General features: G+C 48.3%; 1 protein-coding gene and 1 long non-coding RNA gene across 2 annotated transcripts; both read left to right on the plus strand.

Moving 5' to 3' along the window:
• The first annotated feature begins 1181 nt into the window (after positions 1 to 1181).
• Positions 1182 to 3096, plus strand: LOC119322646. Its single transcript, XR_005155742.1, has 4 exons — positions 1182 to 1289; positions 1384 to 1487; positions 2439 to 2526; positions 2643 to 3096. It is a non-coding gene; the product is annotated as an uncharacterized LOC119322646 (long non-coding RNA).
• Positions 3097 to 4874: 1778 nt separating this feature from the next.
• On the plus strand, positions 4875 to 8441 carry LOC119323164 (apoptosis-inducing factor homolog B-like). Its single transcript, XM_037596749.1, has 4 exons — positions 4875 to 5053; positions 6507 to 6763; positions 6840 to 7291; positions 7969 to 8441. The coding sequence occupies exons 1-4, from the start codon at positions 4947 to 4949 to the stop codon at positions 8224 to 8226; spliced, it is 1074 nt and encodes a 357-aa protein (XP_037452646.1). The 5' UTR covers positions 4875 to 4946; the 3' UTR covers positions 8227 to 8441.
• The last annotated feature ends 14093 nt before the right edge of the window (positions 8442 to 22534 follow it).

Raw genomic sequence — 22534 nt, forward strand, 5'->3', positions numbered from 1 at the left:
TCATGTATAGAATACATTGGATTATCTTGGATAAGATATGCATTAACATTCAGCTCATTCCACAATGTTCGGGTGCTAAGGTGAAGCGCGACAACAACTGGGTTAAATCACTAGTAGATAAAATGGCTAGCCACAACTTTAGTTGGTGGCGTCCTATTTTCAATCAATGTCACCACTATATTTTGCAAATATCGGTGTTGTTGGCATATTTGGTACGACAACTTTATAAGGATAGTGTTGGCGTTAGTTCTTTCTAACACGCCACAAATTGGTGGACCCAACTATATTGACCAGTTGGTAGATAGTGGTGCCTTGGATTTGTATGAATGTTGTAGGTTATTAGTCTAGTGTTGGCGTTCATTGAATTGGAACGCCAACACTAAGTTTTGCCTATATATATAGGAGTGCGGGCAGCACTTATTTCTCAAACAATTTACCTTCCTTTCTCCACAAAAATGGTCTCCCTTGTTTTTCCTATATAGGAGCCTTTTATTATTTTGACTTTTTATTTTATTTTTGAGACTTTTTGTTATGAAAGTTAGGATAGTTATTTCGAATTTGTTAATATTATGAGACATTTCATTATTTTTGAAACATTTAGTTATTAAAGTAAGAATATTTATTTTGAATCTATTATTATTTTGAGTCTTTTAATGATTTTTGAGACATTTAGTTATTAAAGTAAGAGTATTTATTTTGAACTTATTAGTATTTTCAGAGTTTTTAAATATTTTTTGAAACATTTAGTTATTAAAGTAAGAATATTTATTTGGAATCTATTATTATTTTGAGCCCTTTTAATGATTTTTTAGATTTTATTTATTAAAATAAGAATATTTATTTTGAATTTTATTAGTATTTTGAGACTTTTATTTTTTTTAAACACGTATTTATTAAAGTAAAAAATTCTTATTTTTAATATATTATTATTTTGAGTTTGAATTTATCAGTGTTTTGAGACTTTTTAGTTATTAAAGTAAGAATAATTATATTTTGAGACATTTAGTTATTTATATGTCTTTACTATTTTTTGATTCTTTTTATTGATCTTTGTTACTTTTTTATTGATTCTTGTATCTTTTTATTATTTTTCGACACGGGCCTATTGGGCCTAACCCAGCGTTGCGTCGGACTTTGTCTAGGCTAAACCAAAGGGGGCCATGGCCTCCTCGCCCCACTCGCCCACTCCACTCGATCCCCTTCTCGTCGTTGCCCTGCTCTCGATGCCCCTTTTGCCAATGGCAGCCGCCGCCCGATTCCGGTGATTTGCAGCGTCCTCCGGTCTCCGGGTACACATCTATGCCTCCCCCTCTTGATACCAAGTGAAATGGTACATTTGGATTTGTTTTTTATATGAGGTGTGATTCCCATTCCCAATGTTAGGGTTTCGGCGATAGAGACAACAACGAGTAACGACGATGGAGTAGACGGCAGGCGACGACGACGGAGTAGACAGTAGGCGACTGCAACCCTCGGCTCCAACCCAGGTGAGCATCTCATCCTCTGTTTCTTGCTATAGGTCACTGCCGAAACAAATGGCTTTTTGCATAGGTCATGGCCACTGTAATTTTACTTGGGCTTTGGTTACTCTCGTCTCACTGTAATTTTGCTTAGGTCATGGCCAAACATGTTGACATAAAATTTGTTTGCTCTAGGTCATGGCCATGGCATTTCTAAGAATTGTTTAAAAATTGTTTGCTCTAGGTCATGGCCAAAAAGACCAAACTAGTTCAAAGACCATGGCCATGGCATTTTTAAGAATCGTTTGCTCTAGTTCATGGCCTAAAAGAACATGGCATTTTTAAGAATATTTTGCTATAGGTCATGGCCAGAACAATGTCAAGATTTAGTTGCATTTAGTTATATACTTATATAAATTGCTACTTCAGTGCCAACATATGCAATATTTGAACTACTTTTCGTTGTTTTCTTGATTTAGTTGCATTGCCAAAACTTTGACAGTGTCAAATTAGTGCCAAAACATGCCAACATATACAATATTTGAACTAGTTTTCATTGGTGTCAAAGATTTAGTGCTTGATTAAAGCCAAGAACCAGTGTTAAATTGTGTGCTTGCTTAAAGATTTTGTGCTTGATTAAAGCCATGAAGTAATGTTATTTTTTTGTTTGCCAAAGCTTTGACACTGCCAAAACAGTGCCAAAACTAGTGTTAATATATAGGTCATGTATTCTTTTAGTTGCATTCATGTACTCTAGTTCATCCTAGCCATATGTTGTCATAGTTCAAAAGTGCCAAAAATAGTGCCTCCTCTAGTTCATATACTCTAGTGCATTCTCTAGTTCATATACTATAGTTCATCCTCTAGTGTCATTCATACTCTTGTTCTAATAACTAGTGTCAACTATGAAATTGTTAACTCGTGTGAAATTGTCTTTGACTTTGGGTTTCATTCATAAAACTTGTTATTATTTTGTAGTTGGCGTTGATGAGTCTACAATAGTCACTACAGGTCTTCTTGCAACTTCGCGACATATGCCGACGGAGGCGAAGCGAGCACCAACCAAGTAAGATTCCAAAGTCCAAACACATCCATGATCTGCAAACACATGCATATATCTAACCATTCATGATGATTGCAAACACATGCATATCTAACGATTTTAAACATTTGACTTGGTAGGGATATGTACTGAATCTGACAACCGTCGAGGAGAAGGTCTATGATGTGAACATACTCAAGCGCCAGCTTATAGAGTCTCATGAAAGCACCATCAAGCCCCTAAAGGAGGTGAATGTCGCGCTGAAGGCGGAGAGGAATCAACTGATCGACTAGAAGGTTGATCTCTTCGGTAAGACTGTTAGGCTGAGGGAGCTGAGTGATCAGCTGATCGAGGAGAGGGGACAACTAAAGAAGGAGAGAAAGCTCCTCAGGCTGAGAGGAATGAGCTTAAGATGGTGAAAGCTCGTTTTAAAAAAGAGGGAGAGAACAATAGGTACAAGATTCAACAGATGAAGGCAATCCTTGATCATGAAATGTGATTGACCACCAAGGCTAGCTATGGATGATGTAGTTTGTTAAGTTGAACTAGTTTAGTTCTTGAACTGCTAACTTCTATGTAGTTTGTTAAGTTGAACTAGTTGATGCATTAGTATATCTTAAATTAGTTGATGGTTTACATAGCTGCATATATATTTTTAAGCGAAAAATCAATTTGGTGGTGTTGGCCTAACAAGGCATGTCAGTGGTAACATACACTTGTTGTTGGCATTGGCCACATGGCAGACCATCAGTATATAAAATACTGCTGACGTGTGCTCCGACGCCACTAGTAAAAAAAATCACTGGCACCATATTGGTGGTGTTGGAACCCAACGCCAGCAAGGCTAATTTTCCTATGTCATAGCTAGGATTTTCTGCACTAGTGGATGGTAAATGTAAGGGTTCTCAATGATGTATTTGGTTGCCCGCATGCACCCCGGTCCAGCCCAGAGGATGCAAATTCGGCCTATTTGGTTACCTGGGCTGCACCAAATTCATGTCCTGCACGAATCTCAGAGTAGCCCGGGGCTTGGCTAAGAAGGAGCAGCCAAATCATCAATTTTCCTAGAGTCAGGCTTCACCGAGCCATGTGTGTTGCTCGTCTACATGTCTGGGAAAGCCCAGAAAACAAGGCAGTGCTTCACGGAAAAAGGGATTAGCGTAATTGTGCTTCTCCAAAAGGGATTAGCCTACCCGTGCTTTCTGAAAAAAGGGAAAGCACAACCGTGCTTCCCAAAAAAACTAAAAAAGCACAACTGTGCTTCCAGGTTATAGCATTTTCTTCTTTCGATTCTCCCTTTTTCTGTTGCAATCTCTTTTTCTGGTTCTTGTTTTCTCAACTTTGCTTTTTTTTGAAAAAAAAGTTCATTGAAACTTATTAACATGCGATCTAATTTTAAAGATCTCGAAGCGGGGCGGACGATTCATGATTTGGACACATGACTCAAGAGATAAAAAGTACTGAAAAAAGAGCAAAATTCACAGGTTACGACAAGTGGCGCACTTGCAGTGCTTCAGTTGTCACCACTAGAGAAGATGGGAGTGACCTTAGAGGGGGAGAATATCATGTGCTCCCATCCCTTAGGTGCTCTCATGCTCCAAATTAACAAAATGCACATTTAAATGTTTCAAAAATTCTGAAAAAAAGCATGGATGTTCACATCACATGAGTGTGCAATCCCTAAATTCGATAGTGTCACAAAATTGAGAAACAAAAAAAAAACAAATCCAGCATGATAGTGACATAGAAAAGATAAAAGTCAAAGTCCACTATTCATATCCGAATTTGTCTTTTTTGTTTCTCCATGTATATTTTGAATTTTGAGTTAACAAGTTTAGGGCTCGTACACTCATGTGATGTCAACGCAGCATCCATACTTTTTTTTTTTGAAATTTTAAAGCATGGGAGCAGTGATTTCGTTCAACCACGTCCTATCTGGGGATGTCCGTCCTGCGTGATGTATCTTGCAACAAATTATCGCGCGGCAATTTCGTAACCAAATGATGTTTAAGGTCCCCGCAAAAAAAAAGATGATTTTTAAGGAAAACACCAATTTCTCATGGGAAGAGAAAATTTAGACCATCTTTCTCATGAGAAAACGGAAGCGCGTAACCGAAGGATGGAACGCATGATACGTTTCTTTTTTGGATTTTTTCAGATTTTATTACGCATGATACGTTTCGTTAGCAAAGCAACGCGCAATTCCTTTCTTCCCCGCCACGCGCGGGTGAAGAGGGGCCCGCCTCATCACGCCCGTCCAACCCGCGACGGACGGTTCAGATGCGACGAGGGAAAGCCGCGCGATGGAACGTGCATCCCATCCCTCGGCTTAAAACGGGGGGCGTCAGCTGTGAGCCTGTGACAGTCGACAGAGCAGCGGTGGAGTCAGTGGGGGGAGCTGGACGTTCGCGGTTGGTGCGCGAGCGAGACAGCGAGGCGCGGCGATGGCGGAGGCGGGAAAGCCGAGGGTGGTGGTGGTCGGCGGCGGCATCGGCGGCGCCCTTCTCGCCAAGACCATGGAGCCCGACGCCGACGTCGTCCTCCTCGACCCGTAAGCCTCTCTCGCACTCGCGGCCCCCGCCCCTTTTCACGCCCACCGCGTGTTTGATGAAATGCCTACATGCCAGTATCGGTGAGGTGCGGGTGGGAACGGATCTTGGTTTAGCTGTATCTTCGAATCTGTCATTGGCGTGCTGGAGCGGCAGGCCTGCAGCCGGCGATTATTGGATCGGGCGGGGAGGGATGAGAGATTTGGGCTTGGTTTAGTAGCCTGCCCCTAGTGAATCCTAGTGATCGCGCGGTCAAGCTTGGAGCTGGATGTGCTATTCGTGGGGGGCTTGGGGATGTTCTTACTTCCGTTTGTTCAGGATTGCAGCATCGTTAGGATATAATCGAGTCATATCATGTTCCATCGTTTCCTTGTTTTATGTTTGGTAGGAGTATATTATATGCAATAGGACTTATCTGTGATGTAGAGCCTTAGAGAATGAAGGTGAATTTTGTCAAAATCCTAGTGATCGTCCGGTTAACACTGGAACTGGATGGGCTGTTCGTGGAGGTGTCTAGGGATGTTCTTACTTATGATTGTTGGTTTAGGATTGCACATATCTCTGCTTCCGTTTTTCTGGTATGAGAGAAATGCAGCAACGTCGGGATACAATTCAGTCATATCAAGTTTGGTTGTTTCCTTGTTTTATGTTCTGTGATATGTAGTGGAGTTTATTTATGATGTACAACATTAGAGGATCAAAGTGAATTATGCCAATGGGAGTACCACTGTTGATGACAAAATGACAGTTGAAAACAAAATGCGCCTGTTTGTACCACTGTCTAAGGATTCCTCGGGCTATTTTTTCCTGAACTCTGAATTGACAACAATAGCTGTTGTTTTCGGTTGATTAGTCGGTCATCAGTTTCATAGCTCAATGAGTTAACATCGCAAAGGACCTCCTTTCTTGAAATAGATTGTAACATAAAGGAAATCTCTCAGGCCCTCGTTTTGTAAAGGTATTTTGAATAAGACAAGCCCTCAGTGTACAAATCAAGGTTTTTGAGTCGCCGAGTCAAGCCAAGTCGCCGAGGTTGCGGCTAGTGGCTTGCTGGCTTGACTCAGTGACTCGGCTTGAATAGTCGCCCCAAGTCGCCATATACTAATATAGAGCACCAGAGCCAACAGAAGCAGCCTATACTGATATACATCTAACAGCAGACCACATATAGAGCCCGCCCCGCGCTCTCTGCCTCTCTTTCCTTCGGTCCTTCTCCTTCCCCAGTCCCCACAGCAGCAGCAGCAGAGCAAAGAGAGGCAGAGGGGGCGACGAGCCATACGGCCATACCTGCTAGAGAGGCAGAGGGGGCAACGAGCCATACGGCCAAGGCTCCATATTAAGCTAAAACTGCAATAATATTATTTCCTTTGTATGGACAAGGCTTCATACCTTTAACTATTATTAGCCTTCAGAATTGGTAGGTTCATTCATGAAAATGATTTCTTCTGATGACAGGAAGGACTACCTGGAGATCACCTGGGCTGAATTGAGATCAAAGGTTGAACCATCTTTTGCTGAGAGATCATTAATATATCACAGAGATTACCTCACCACTGCTACTATTGTAACATCTTCTGCAGTCAATATCACTGAGCATGCTGTTCTGACTGCTGATGGCCAATCACTTGCATATGATTATCTCGTTGTAGCTACTGGCCATGTTTTTGCTTCTGCTGGAAGCAGAACAGAGAGGCTTGCAGAATTCCAGAGAGGTAACTAAGTGCATATTTGAAAGATGGCATGCTTTGCGACCTTGTATTTCCTACTTATGCCTTGATCTTGTAACAGATAACGGGAAGATAAAATCTTCCGAGTCTGTGTTGATAATTGGAGGTGGTCCAACTGGTGTTGAACTTGCTGCAGAGATCGCAGTAGACTATCCAGAGAAGAAGGTGACACTTGTTCACAGAGGATCACGATTACTTGATTTCATTGATCAAAAGGCTTCGAAGAAGTGCCTTGATTGGCTGACTTCCAAGAAAGTGGATGTACTTTTCCAACAATCAGTTGACCTAAAATCATTATCAGACACAGAGAAGTTCTACAAAACATCAGCTGGAGAAACAATAACAGCTGATTGCCACTTTGTGTGTATCGGTAAGCCACTGAGTTCATCGTGGCTACATGATACCATCCTGAAGGAATCTTTGGACACCAAAGGAAGAGTAATGGTGGAAAAGGACCTAAGAGTGAAGGGTTACAATAACATTTTTGCAATTGGTGACATCACCGATATTCCTGTAAGTCTGCATTTAAAACTTCATGCTCGTTATGCTTCTAGATTCTCCTTCATTTGAGAATGTTATTCTGTTTTCTTCAGGCTGACAATTTTCATTTTCCCTATCAGTGTTAATTAACTTGCACATATTAGCAATCATTTGACCTGAATCAAGATGTGAGCGAAATTTGCAGAGTGATTTCTGCATGGCTGCATTTGTTTGTAGACTGTTAGTCTGTTAGATTTAGCTCAGCAATTCATTTCTGCTGTCTGATGAGTATGTATCGTGACTTCCTTCCATGTCCAAAGGCCTGTGTTTTTATCTGACGCATTTCTAGCATACCCCAGAATCTTCTGTGCGTTGGGATTGTTCAGTTCAAATCCGTGTAAAACAAAATTATGCACAAGTAAATGCTAATCGTCTTATGTGTAGATGCACTAAATAAAATTAGTATCCAATACACTTTATCTAGCAGTCTGAACCGTGAACCCACTCTAATGCTTGGTCTTAAGATATTTCATCTTATTTGATTGAAAGGTGTTTGTTTCCATGTGAAATAACTTGTTCTTCAGTGTGTGTATATAGCGATCATGTTTCTCCAGTTTCTGCATAATTTATCCAAAATCTCCGACTTATAATGTACCTCTGTATCTTGGAAACACTACGAGATTACTGATATACCCACCATTGATGTCCAGGAAATCAAACAAGGGTACCTCGCCCAGAAGCACGCACTGCTGGTAGCGAAGAACCTGAAGCTACTGATCAAGGGGTCACCTCCGAGCAAGCTCGCCACCTACAGCACGGGCTTCCCGCTGGCGATCGTCTCTCTGGGAAGGAAGGAAGGGCTGGCGCAGCTACCCTACCTGACGCTCACCGGGTGCATACCGGGGATGCTCAAATCCAAGGACCTGTTCGTCGGCAAGACGAGGAAGCAGATGGGCCTGAATGCTTGAGCCGATCTTCAGGCAAACAAATAAACCTATGGCTGCCTGCACATATGTGTTGTATTGTCATGTGTTCTCTGTGCGAGTAATTGTTGGTGATGTGCTGTGAATGGTGATGAACATTTCAACATTAGTGTAAATGTACATGTACGGAAAGGCCTGTTTGGCCTGCGTTTTGGAGTGTGTTTTTGTTCCTGGTGCTGTACACAAGTAATTTCGTTGGAGGACGTTTTGCATGGTCCCAGCAACTCCCAGGCGGGTCGGATGTAACATGACGGTGCTTTCTGGGAAAGTAAAAGAGAAAGCAGCCTGATCCTGAGACCGAAGACACTTTGCCAGGCACACAGTAGTTGCCTTGAGGATGGGAACAATTTGGTGGTTTCTTCCCCTCTTTCCGGCCTCTCGCCATGCCATGTCTTTCATGAGGCATCAACAGGGGGAGACATGTCATGTCGTTCTGAATTTCCGGTTTCTGGAAGTCCGTGATCGCTGACCCAGACGACCCAGTCCGGTCACCTTTTTCTTTTCTTGACAGCACCTGTTCTATGGGGATATCACTCCAGAAGTAAAAAAGAATCTATGGGGGATAGAACTCGTGGGCCTGCCCATCCATTGAACTTTCTATCTACGTTAGCGTGCGCAACAACCGTGAATTCAGGTTACAGGTTAGATGGAATTTGGAACGGTAGGGGGGACGTCAGTACGTCACTAGTGTAGTACGATTAGCTAGCTTCTGATAAGCATGCACCGGTGCCAAATTTATGAAGCAGGAGTACTTGTAGGTATGATGAGTAACCAATGAAAGCGACCAGCACTGCATCTTTATGCAATACTGTACGTCTTTAGTACTTTACCTCCAAAGCTACTGCACTCACGACAGTCATCCCTGAGGGCATGAGCAATGGAAGCATCCGTAAGGTATAGCCTCATCTTCTCCACCTAGATAAAGTATGTTGAGCAGTAGTACTATAAAATAAACTCCCAATGCAACAGCTGCTTCACCAGGGTCCACTTTCTCTCTCTCTTCGTAATCTTTTTCAAGCATGAACCGAGAGCATGCCTACTCTGTACCAGTGTATGCTCACCTTTCTCTTCTTTTCTACTCTTCTCTCACCTTTTTGCTTCTTTGGTCAGGGAGGAGCCGGCCTCTGCAAGCATCCGTTTTGATCTGCAGGCAGCACGTTGAACAGTTTAGGACCACCCGAGCCTATGTGGATAGCTAGGGCAGCTGTCCACGGTGGCGTGTTGGCCTTGCCCTGATGATGGATGGATCATGCAGGCTATCAGGGCTTGACCTGAAACTTGCTCTGGTTTACAGCAATCTGAAACGAAGAAACCTACTCCGGTAGTAATTCCTAAATTGATGTGCAAACTTAGCAATATATTACTTTCTCCGTCCGAAAAAACTCGTCCCAAACTTGTCTCTTAAATGAATGTATCTAGCACTAACTTGATGCTAGATACATTCGTTGCAGGTACTAAGCTTTTTCAGGAACAAGCTTTTTCGACGGAGTGAGTATTTCCTAAGGCCAACTCCACCGCGCGACCCCAAACGGACGTCCGGATTGAACGGAATTTGTCCCTTTGGGGCGCCGATGGGTTCGCCCGTGTCCGGCTGTGTCCGTTGGGTCGTGCGTGCGCCCACCGCGCGGCCGCTCCCCAAATCGTGTCCGGGGTGGACGGGAATAAAAAAACTATAAAAACTAGAATGAAATAACTAAAAAAGCAAATAAACGCATTTAAAAAATATATAAAACATATATAGGGGTCGGCCACAAAACTACCCAGTTTCAATGGCCACTTAAAAGGGCCAGTTTCATAATTAACATAATAACAAAATAAAAAAAACTCCTCCCGCGCGCTCCTGCCGCGCCCGCCGTTGCCGTGGCCGTTGACGTCTTCACTGGCCGCCGGTGTCGTCGTCGTCGCTGACGAGGTCGACGTAGTCCGGCGGCGTCCAGAGGTGGGGCGGCGGTGCATGGCAGACGGGGGCGGGCTGGACGGCCGGAGGTGCCTGCACCACCTCCTCCCGCGGCGACGCCTCCCGCTCCGGAGACCGCGGCGGAGTGGGGCACCAGTTCACGCCCACGCCAGCGGCCATCTCCGGAGCAGTGCAGGACCAGCCCCACCCCTGGCCCAGCAGCTGCTGGAACGCGGCCGGCGGGTCCTCCTCCATCGGCTCCTCCGTGACGGCCGCCAGCTACAGCTCCGGGAAGGCGACGTCCCCGGCGGCAGAGAGGACCATGGCCTCCTCCAGGCCGTTCAACTGCCGCTCGTCGTGCGTGTTCATGGAGTCGTCCATGACACGCTGCAGGAGACGGGCCTCCTCCTCCGTTGTCATGCGAGGAGGGGGAGGTGGCGACGGAGACGGGGAAGGCGACGGCGTGGGCGTCAGGCCGCGCACCCGCGTACGCCCGCGCGCCTCTGCACGTGGCCTCCACGGCCCCGACACGATGCCGGCGAAGTAGGACGCCCGCCGCACGCCGTGCTCGTCCTGTAGCCATTTGTCCCACGGCGGGGAGTCGGGGGCATACCTGTGGTCGTAGTACAGGTTGTCAGGGAGGAGGCGGCGGCGGCACGCGATCTCATCGCACCGGGCACGGCCGGTCATGGGCACCGGCGGGATGGGGACCCGATCCGTGAAGAGGTGCCATCCGTTGAGGAGGTGGGCATCGCTCCACGGGACCGGCGTCCTCGTCTCCCAGTACCTCCGGCACAGGTCCGCGCAGATGTACTGTCGGTCGCGCTCACAGGCGGGCCTAGGGGCAATAGTGAAGGGGGCCGGCGCGGGGGCTCGACGGGAGGAGCGCGACGGTGACGTTGGGGCTCGATGGGAGGAGCGCGGCGGTGACGCGGGCTCCTCCTTCTTCACGGATCCGCGGCGGCGGCCAAAGGAGGAGCCGGCCTCGCGGTCGTGCTTCCCCTTGCGGCCGTAGTTCCAAAGGCCCATTGCTGCGGCCGGCCGGCGAGGTCGACGACGGGGAGCGGAGGGTTAGGGTTTCGAGGGTGTCGGGTTTTGAGGGGGCAGAGAACGGCCGGAGTGGGAAGTGTGGACGACGACCGGTCCACGGCTTCCCGTTTAAAAAGGACGACGACCCGTCGCTGTGCGGATGACAGTGGGGCCACCCGCCCGTGCGCATTTATGTTGGCGGGTGGGAGGTAGGTGGCCGCCTGCCACGCGGCCCCGATGCGGAGGTTCGAAGCGTCCGTTTGCTGTCCGCCGCGACCCAAACAATCGAGTCCTCCAGTCCGGTGGAGGACGTCGGCGGCCACTCCCTCCATGTGCGCGGTCGCCGCAGCTGCTTGCTCTAGCAGCAAGGGAGAGGGGTGATCCGACGTGGTCGGGAACGGGCAAGACACATGTATCCGGCGACGGTGGCTTGAGCATCGGGCGGCCATGGATGAGCTCAATAACGTCACCCTGTCTGGCAGGACCCACATGTCATAATCGTGCTTAAAATGGTCTAAGTCGGCGACTAGTGTTTTTGCAAAAAAAAGGACTTAAAATTAGTGGTTTTTGGCACAAACTGTTAGACAGTTTTCTGTATATCGGTGTACGCTTGTGTATAGTCTAGATTGTAGGATCCATAACAGCCGCCCTGGCCTGCGTGCCGCCTCTCAAGGGCTCTCTCCTGTATATGTTGTAACCTTGTAACTGATCCTACTCATTCAATCAAGAGTTAATCTCTCCAACTTGGTATCAGACACCAGGAGCACCCATGGCCGGCCCTCCTTCCTTCCCCTCCTCCGGCGGCACCTCGAGCTCCGCCACCTCGCCGGGCTCTCTCTCCTCCTCCACGGCGCCTGCCACTGACTCCTCTGCGGCCACCTCTCCCGCAACCTCTCCGGTGTTCTCCTTCGGCACCACCTCGTCCCTCTTGAGCGGCTCCTCCGCCGCATCTGGCACCCAATTTGCCCCACTGTTCACCGCCGGCACCACTCCCTCGCCCATGCCGCCTACCCCTGCCCCTAGCCCCTCCATCTTCCACGACCACATCACCAACCACATCAAGTTCCTCCTCAACCCAGCAGATCACAATTACCACAAGTGGAAAACCTTCTTTCTCATGGTGCTTCTCCGCTGTGGCGTCACCTACCTCATCGAGGACCCTCCTCCACCCAACGCCACCTCCCAATACCTCGAGCTGGACGCCCATGTCGTTCTGTGGATCTATGCCACTCTCTCCGACACCATGTGCGACCATGTCGTCGGTGCCACGACCACGTTTGCCCTCTGGCACAAGATCAAGGATTACTTCCTTGCCAATCGCGCCGCCAGCTACATGATCCTCAACCGCCAATACCGCAGCCTCAAGCAGGGCGATCTCTCGGTCTCCGAATATGCGCGTCGCATGAAGCTCCTCACCGACGGCCTCGCCGACATCGACCACGCCGTCACCGAGACTCATCTCACCACTCAGTTTCTTCATGGCCTCGACAAGCGGCTCGAAACCATTCGTGTCATCCTCGATGACCAGACCCTACCCTTCGACACGGTTCTCTCTCGGGTGGTCTTGGCCGAGGAATCCTAGGTGCAGCGCGTGGCCGAGGAAAGCGCCTCCACCTTCGCCATCACTGGTTCCAGTGAAGGAAATATGCCCTAGAGGCAATAATAAAGTTATTATTTATTTCCTTATTTCATGATAAATGTTTATTATTCATGCTAGAATTGTATTAACCAGAAACATGATACATGTGTGAATACATAGACAAACAAAGTGTCACTAGTATGCCTCTACTTGACTAGCTCGTGAATCAAAGATGGTTAAGTTTCCTAGCCATGGACAAAAGAGTTGTCATTTGATTAACGGGATCACATCATTAGGAGAATGATGTGATTGACTTGACCCATTCCGTTAGCTTAGCACACGATCGTTTAGTATGTTGCTACTGCTTTCTTCATGACTTATACATGTTCCTGTGACTATGAGATTATGCAACTCCCGTTTACCAGAGGAACACTTTGTGTGCTACCAAACGTCACAACGTAACTGGGTGATTATAAAGTTGCTCTACAGGTGTCTCCGAAGTTACATGTTGGGTTGGCGTATTTCGAGATTAGGTTTTGTCACTCCGATTGTCGGAGAGGTATCTCTGGGCCCTCTCGGTAATACACATCACTTAAGCCTTGCAAGCCTTGCAACTAATGAGTTAGTTGTGGGATGATGTATTACGGAACGAGTAAAGAGACTTGCCGGTAACGAGATTGAACTAGGTATTGGATACCGACGATCGAATCTCGGGCAAGTAACATACCGATGACAAAGGGAACAACGTATGTTGTTATGCGGTTTGACCGATAAAGATCTTCGTAGAATATGTAGGAGCCAATATGAACATCCAGGTTCCACTATTGGTTATTGACCGGAAACAGTTCTAGGTCGTGTATACATAGTTCTCGAACCCGTAGGGTCCGCACGCTTAAGGTTTCAATGACAGTTATATTATGAGTTTATGAGTTTTTATGTACCGAAGGAGTTCGGAGTCCCGGATGAGATCGGGGACATGATGAGGAGTCTCGAAATGGTCGAGACGTAAAGATCGATATATTGGACGACTATATTCGGAGTTCGGAAAGGTTCCGAGTGATTCGGGTATTTCTCGGAGTACCGGAGAGTTACGGGAATTCGCCGGGGAGTATATGGGCCTTATTGGGCCATATGGGAATAGAGGAGAGAGGCCGAAAGGAAGGAGGCGCGCAGCCCCCCTCTGGTCCGAATTGGACAAGGGGTGCGGCCCCCCTTTCCTTCCTCTTCTCCCCCTCTTTCCCCCCTTCTCCTACTCCAACAAGGAAGGAGGGAGTCCTACTCCCGGTGGGAGTAGGACTCCCCTTGGCGCGCCCCCTCCTAGGGCCGGCCTCCTCCCCCCTTGCTCCTTTATATACGGGGGAAGGGGGCACCCCATGACACACAAGTTGATCTACGGATCGTTCCTTAGCCGTGTGCGGTGCCCCCCTCCACCATATTCCACCTCGGTCATATCGTCGCGGAGTTTAGGCGAAGCCCTGCGCCAGTAGAACATCATCATCGTCACCACGCCGTCGTGCTGACGGAACTCATCCCCGACGCTTTGCTGGATTGGAGCCCGGGGAACGTCATCGAGCTGAACGTGTGCTGAACACGGATGTGCCGTACGTTCGGTGCTTGGATCGGTCGGATTGTGAAGACGTACGACTACATCAACCGCGTTGTCATAACGCTTCCGCTTACGGTCTACGAGGGTACGTGGACATCACTCTCCCCTCTTGTTTCTATACCATCACCATGATCTTGCGTGTGCGTAGGAATTTTTTTGAAATTACTACGTTCCCCAACATCCAGCTCATCCGGCGGCCCCTCCGGTGCGGGTGGTCGCGCCGCTGGAGATCGCGGCGCTCCTCTGACCGCCTCCCAACCGGCCCCAGGGAGCACCTCATCCACAGCCCCCACCCTCCGGGCGTGGCCGCGGTGACCGCGGCGGCGATGGTGGTGACCGCGGCCGTGGGCGTGGTCGCGGGCGTGGTCGCGGACGCAACGACTGCGGGGGACGCAGGCAGTCGCATCCCGCGTTTTCACCATTTACGGGCTACTTCGCTCCATACGGGATGGCACTCCCGTCTCCTTGCTCCGGCTGGATACCACCCAACGCCGCTGGCGTCCTTGGGCCGCGTCCCGGCTCCCATGCTCAGGCGTACCATGCCTACGCCCCGCCACCGATTCCCAACCCGTACTACACGCCACCGCCACCATCGTGGGATCACATCGCCATGCTCAATGCCGCCTACAGCAATGGTGGCTATCCTTCCACGTCGGCGCCTGAATGGTTCCTCGACAGCGGCGCATCCTCTCACGTGACAGGCAATTCAGGTACCTTGACCAAACCCAGTTCTTCATTAAAGCATATACCATCTAGCATTCTTGTTGACAATGGGCAGCATCTTCCCATCATCGCCTCCGGATCCACCACTCTTTCCCCCCATGACTTCCGCCTTACCGACATTCTTGTCTCTTCTCCTGTTGTTACTAGTCTAATCTTTGTTCGTCGTTTTACTAAAGATAACTCCTGCTCAATTGAATTTTACCCATGTGGCTTTCTTGTGAAGGATCTTCGCACTTGGAAGGTGCTCATGATCTCCGTTAGCAACAGCGATCTCTACCCCTTCGTTGGCACAACTCTGTCTCCGGCATCTGCACTTTTCAACATCTCCAACTCGGACTTGTGGCATCGACGGCTTGGCCATCCTAGCACCAACACGCTTTCGTCCTTAGGCCTTGATTTTCTTTCCCATTGTAATAAGGCAGCTCACTCTCCATGTACCGCTTGCCAACTAGGGCGCCGGCCACGACTTTCGTTTTCTTCTTCCCTTAGTAAAACTTATGCTCCCTTTGATTTGATCCATTGTGATCTATGGACCTCTTCAATTGTAAGTTTCTCCGGTTATCAATATTACTTGATTATTTTGGATGATTTAACGCACTACTCCTGGTCCTTCCCACTTCGCAACAATCCGATACATCATCCACCCTCCAACGCTTCGTTTCGTACGTGTACACTCAGTTTCACGTGATCATCAAAGCCATGCAGTGCGACAACAGCGGCAAGTTCATTAACACAACTCTACGACACTTCTTCTCCTCAAATGGCATCGTCTATCGCTTCTCATGCCCCCATACTTTCCCTCAAAACGGCAAGGCCGAACGGCTCCTCCGCACTACCAACGACATTGTATGCACCCTTCTCCAACAAGCCACTCTTCCACCACCGTTTTGGGTAGAGGCCTTACACACCGCAACCTATCTTCTAAACTGGCGTCCCTCCCATGCCATTCATCCCCACACCCCCTACTTCCTATTATACGGCACCCGTCCCACTTATGACCACTTACGCGTTTTTGGTTGCCTTTGCTTCCCCAACGTTTCCGCCACCATGCCCCACAAGCTTGTGCCACGATCCACTCGCTACGTCTTTCTTGGCTATCCCCTAGAGCACAAAGGGTATCAGTGCTTTGATCTTACGACCTGTCGTGTCATCATTTCACGCCATGTCATATTTGATGAACAAACCTTCCCATACACACCACCCACACCTACGCCACAACCAGGCACGTCCACATCCGATCCCATGCAGCCGATCCCGCCCATCCCCATCTCCTCGGATCGCCCGACCCCACCGGATCCCTCAGATCAGCCACCTCGCCCGTCGCTATCACGCGCGCACACACCGTTCGGGCCCCACACCCCCACTACGCGGACCGCTTCCACGCGTCCCTCCGCCAACGGCTCGCCCACCTCCCGATCCGCATCTTCCTCGACTGCACCGCCCACTCCCCGCGCCTCCACCCAATCCGGTCCGCAGTCCCACTCTGCGCCAACAACCTTGGACCCACCTGACACACCATCCACCTCGCGGTCCACTCCGGTCGGTTCTGACTCCCCCGCAGCACGGCCCACCACATCCACCTCGCATCCCGCGCCATCCACTACCAGCCTGCCACGCCTGCCTCGCCATGCACTACCAATAGAGCCTCCACGTAATTCTCACCGCATGACTACACGCGCTAAACGTGGTTATTGTATGCCTCGCCGTTTATTCTTAGCCACCACTACCCCTCCTCTATCCCCTATACCAGCCACATATAAATCCGCACTCAAGGACCCCAATTGGCAACAAGCGATGCGTGATGAATATTTTGCTTTAATGAATAACTGCACTTGGTCTTTGGTGCCCAAGCCTGCAGGTGTGAATGTGATGACGGGCAAATGGAGTTTTCGGCATAAGTTCAATGCGGATGGCTCTCTTGCTCGATACAAGGCACGATATGTGATCTGTGGCTTCACTCAACAGGAAGGTGTCGATTATGACGAGACGTTCAGTCCCATGGTCAAGCCATCCACCATCCGTGTTGTTCTCAGTCTTGCCACGTCAGAGTCATGGTCCATCCATCAACTTGACGTCAAGAATGCATTCCTTCACGGTGAGCTCAATGAAACTGTGTACTGTGCTCTCCTGCCGGGTTCGTCGACCCAGCCCGTCCGGATCATGTATGCTTGCTGCACAAGTCTCTTTACAGGCTCAAACAGGCGCCTTGCCAGTGGTTTCTTTGGTTCAAGCAGTTCCTGTTATCCCTCGAGTTCTCTGCCTCCCGGAGTGATTCTTCCCTCTACATTCTCCATCGTGGTACGTCCATTGCATATCTTCTTGTGTATGTTGACGATATCATCCTCACCGCCAACTCTACCCACACACTAAACACCATCATCGCTTCCCTCAAGTCCGAATTCTCCATGAGCGACTTAGGTGATCTCCACCACTTCTTGGGCATCAATGTCACCCCCAACACCGCCGGCCTCTTCCTATGCCAACAACAATACACTCTTGAGATTCTCGACTGTGCCAAAATGTTAAACTATAAACCCGTGTCCACACCTATTGACACCAGCTCCAAACTCTCCTCCACAGACGGTCATCCTATCTCTAACCCCACACACTACAGGAGCCTTGCCGGTGCGCTCCAATATCTTACCCTCACTCGGCCCGACATTTCCTATGTCGTTCAGCAAGTCTGCTTGTTCATGCATGAGCCCCGGGACAGCCACATGCAATTGATCAAGCGCATCCTTCGTTACTTGCGGGGTACCACACATTGCGGCCTTTAGTTCTACAAGTCCACTTCTCGCGATCTTGTTGCTTACACTGACGCAGATTGGGCTGGTTGCCCGGATACTAGAAAATCCACGTCTGGATTTTGTGTTTTCCTTGGCTCCAATTTGGTGTCGTGGTCTTCCAAACGACAACCAACCTTGAGTCGCTCCAGTGCCGAGGCTGAATACCGAGGGGTTGCCAACTGTGTCGCTGAGTCTTGTTCGCTGCGACAACTTCTTCATGAGCTGGAGTGCCCGCCGCGGCGTGCAACTATGGTGTATTGTGACAACATCAGCGCCACTTATCTTGCCAGCAACCCTGTACAACATCAACGGACGAAGCACATTGAGATCGATTTGCACTTCGTCCGTGATCGTGTTGCTCTTGGTGAAGCTCGCGTGCTGCATGTACCATCAAGTTCTCAATTTGCTGACCTCTTCACCAAAGGACTGCCATCACAGGTGTATCCATGAATTCAGATCCAGCCTGAACGTTCATCCCAATGGCGTTCCGGCTGAGGGGGGTGTTAGACAGTTTTCTGTATATCGGTGTACACTTGTGTATAGCCTAGATTGTAGGATCCATAACAGCTGCCCTGGCCTGCGTGCCGCCTCTCAAGGGCTCTCTCCTGTATATGTTGTAACCTTGTAACTGATCCTACCCATTCAATCAAGAGTTAATCTCTCCAACTCAAACCTATAGAAGTGTGGTTTCTGCAACCCTAGCCTTCAATGTCGATGTTTTTTGCAATTCATTCTGAACTACCTTCAAGTTCCACGACAAGGATGCCATCGCCATCACGACATCCCTTTTTGAACAGTCTGGTTCCTAAATCCATCACCGACCATAGACATGATCACCTCATCGAAGACGGCGCCGGAAGGGTTGGCTTTCTTGGCTGCGGCGGCTAGGGTTCCTAGTCTCTAGCCAATGAGAAATCGTTAATAAATAGTTGGCCTCCTCGCACGTCGGTCCGTGTCGAACGTAGTATGCATCCTGAACATACCTAGGCGTGTTTGCTGGGTTTCTTAAACAAATAGGTTTGTCCCTTGTCCGTGGTGCTGCCTCTAGACAGGATCCCCTGAATCATTTCAGGTTGATCCCCCGCATAAAAGAAACATTTCAGGCTGATGATCAATCGTCTGCGCTCAGCTCTGCGTAGACTAGACATGGGGATGAGCTGCTTTGCTTTGGTAGTGCCGTGTTAGTGCCGGCTTAAGTGGAGTGATTAATGAGTGTAAAGGGGAGATGCCACTAACTAAAACTAATTAAGCGGCCAAGTTATGAGGGACAGCACGACATGCGCATCATCTCTGTGCCCATGACATTAGTTTTATGATTTCGTTTGGGGGGACTTTCTTCCTCAAGTAAGAGCAACTCTAGCAGACCTCGCAAAAAGCTCCAACCCGCAAAATAACCGTCAAAATGCGGGTCGGCGCGAAAAATCCTGCCAGAACAGATCCCGCATTCGCGTCCGACCCGCAAATTTTTTTACGGGGCGCGGCAAAAAATCTCCCTCGACATTTAATTTCACGGGGTGGGAGCACAACCCGAGCTCGGCCCCTATCCATAGCGAGATTTGGCGGGAGGGACATTTCCGCGCGATCGTTCCTGCTCCTCCTACCCTCCACCACCATTGCCCCCGCCACCTCCCGCTCCGGTGCATCTTCCCCGGCAGTCCTTGACCATCATGGATGACACCTTGCTGTCCCCCGTCACCATCGAGGTCGCGCACGCTCAATCCCCTGGAGCGATCTCGTCGCCGACAATGTTGTCCCCGCCGTCGCCCAAGTCGCCACTGCGCCTGTCCGCAAGCGGCAGGGCAACGTGGTCGTGCAGGGTGGGAATCCGGCTGCCCCCACCGAGAAGGCCCGCGCTCCGGGCGCCAACGCCGCTGTGCGATCCCGGCCGGTGGCGGAGAAGATCACCAAGGTCTCGGGCGTAAAGCGGAGGAAGATTCCGGCTACAAAGAGGTCGGCTCCTTCATCCACTCCCACTGCTCCGGAAAGGGGCTCCCCGTGATCCCGCTCCCCGCTGCTGCTCCCACCGCAAGCGAGGTGTTCAACGAAATGGCCGCAAGGTATGCCTCTTCAGTCATGGAAATTTTCTTTTTTTGCTTCGGCGATAGCTCGTGACCTGTTGTCGCTTGATATGTCTCCAACGTATCTATAATTTTTGATTGCTCCATGCTACTTTATCTATTGTTTTGGACTATATTGGGCTTTATTTTCCACTTTTATATTATTTTTAGGACTAACCAATTAACCGGAGGCCCAGTCCAGAATTGCTGTTTTTTGCCTTTTTCAGTATTTCGAAGAAACAAAATATCAAACGGAGTCCAAACGGAATGAAACCTTCGGGATCGTGATTTTCCAACCGAACGTGACCCAGGAGACTTGGACCCTACTCCAAGAAGCGCCAGAGGCGGTCACGAGGGTGGAGGGCGCCCCCCTGGGCGCGCCCCCCTACCTCGTGGGCCCCTCGGAGCTCCACCGACGTACTCCTTCCTCCTATATATACCTATGTATCTCCGAACGATCAGAGGGGAGCCAAAAACCTAATTCCACAACCGCAACTTTCTGTATCCACGAGATCCCATCTTGGGGCCTGTTCCGGAGCTCCGCCGGAGGGGGCATCCACCATGGAGGGCTTCTACATCATCACCATAGCCCCTCCGATGAAGTGTGAGTAGTTTACTTCAGACCTTCGGGTCCATAGCTAGTAGCTAGATGGCTTCTTCTCTCTTTTTGGATCTCAATATAATGTTCTCCCCCTCTCTCCTGGAGATCTATTTGATGTAATCTTCTTTTTGCGGTGTGTTTGTTGAGACCGATGAATTGTGGGTTTATGATCCAGCTTATCTATGGAAAATATTTGATTCTTCTCTGAATTCTTTTATGTATGATTGAGTTATCTTTGCAAGTCTCTTTGAATTATCTTATTTGGTTTGGCCAACTAGATTGGTAGTTCTTACAATGAGAGAAGTGCTTAGCTTTGGGTTCAATCTTGCGGTGTCCTTACTCAGTGACAGAAAGAGTTGCAAGGCACGTATTGTATTGTTGCCATCGAGGATAACAAGATGTTTTTTATCATATTGCATGAATTTATCCCTCTACATCATGTCATCTTGCTTACGGCGTTATTCTGTTTTTACTTAATACTCTAGATGCATGCTGGATAGCGGTCGATGAGTGGAGTAATAGTAGTAGATGCAGAATCGTTTCGATCTACTTGTTTTGGACATGATGCCTATATACATGATCATCGCCTAGATATACTCATAACTATGCTCAATTCTGTCAATTGCTCAACAGTAATTTGTTCACCCACCGTAGAATACTTATGCTCTCGAGAGAAGCCACTAGTGAAACCTATGGCCCCCGGGTCTATTCTCATCATATCAATCTCCATCACTTTATTTACTTGCTTTGCTTTTACTTTTTACTTTTCATCTTTATACCAAAAATACCAAAAATATTATCTCTATCAGATCTCACACTCGTAAGTGACCGTGAAGGGATTGACAACCCCTAATCATGTTGGTTGTGAGTTTTGTGCAGGTACGAGGGACTTGCGCGTGACCTCCTACTGGATTGATACCTTGGTTCTCAAAAACTGAGGGAAATACTTACGCTACTGTGCTGCATCATCCTTTCCTCTTCGGGGAAAACCAACGCAAGCTCAAGATGTAGCAAGAAGGATTTCTGGCGCCGTTGTCGGGGAGGCCTACGCAAAAGTCTGAAGGAAATATGCCCTAGAGGCAATAATAAAGTTATTGTTTATTTCCTTATTTCATGATAAATGTTTATTATTCATGCTAGAATTGTATTAACCGGAAACATAATACATGTGTGAATACATAGACAAACATAGTGTCACTAGTATGCCTCTACTTGACTAGCTCGTAAATCAAAGATGGTTAAGTTTCCTAGCCATGGACAAAAGAGTTGTCATTTGATTAACGAGATCACATCATTAGGAGAATGATGTGATTGACTTGACCCATTCCGCTAGCTTAGCACACGATATTTTAGTATGTTGCTACTACTTTCTTCATGACTTATACATGTTCCTGTAACTATGAGATTATGCAACTCCCGTTTGCCGGAGGAACACTTTGGGTGCTACCAAATGTCACAACATAACTGGGTGATTATAAAGGAGTACTACAGGTGTCTCCAAAGGTACATGTTGGGTTGGCGTATTTCGAGATTAGGTTTTGTCACTCCGATTGTCGGAGAGGTATCTCTGGGCCCTCTCGGTAATGCACATCACTATAAGCCTTGCAAGCAATGTAGCTAATGAGTTAGTTACAGAATGATGCATTACGTAACGAGTAAAGAAACTTGCCGGTAACGAGATTGAACTAGGTATTGGATACCGACGATCGAATCTCGGGCAAGTAACATACCGATGACAAAGGGAACAAAGTATGTTGTTATGCGGTTTGACCGATAAAGATCTTCGTAGAACATGTAGGAGCCAATATGAACATCCAGGTTCCGCTATTTGTTATTGACCAAGAATAGTTCTAGGTCATGTCTACATAGTTCTCGAACCCGTAGGGTCCGCACGCTTAAGGTTTCGATGACAGTTATATTATGAGCTTATGAGTTTTGATGTACCGAAGGAGTTCGGAGTCCCGGATGAGATCGGGGACATGACGAGGAGTCTCGAAATGGTCGAGACGTAAAGA

The sequence above is a fragment of the Triticum dicoccoides genome, chromosome 6B (genome assembly GCF_002162155.2).
Source record: "Triticum dicoccoides isolate Atlit2015 ecotype Zavitan chromosome 6B, WEW_v2.0, whole genome shotgun sequence".
NCBI classification, from domain to species: Eukaryota; Viridiplantae; Streptophyta; class Magnoliopsida; order Poales; family Poaceae; genus Triticum; species Triticum dicoccoides.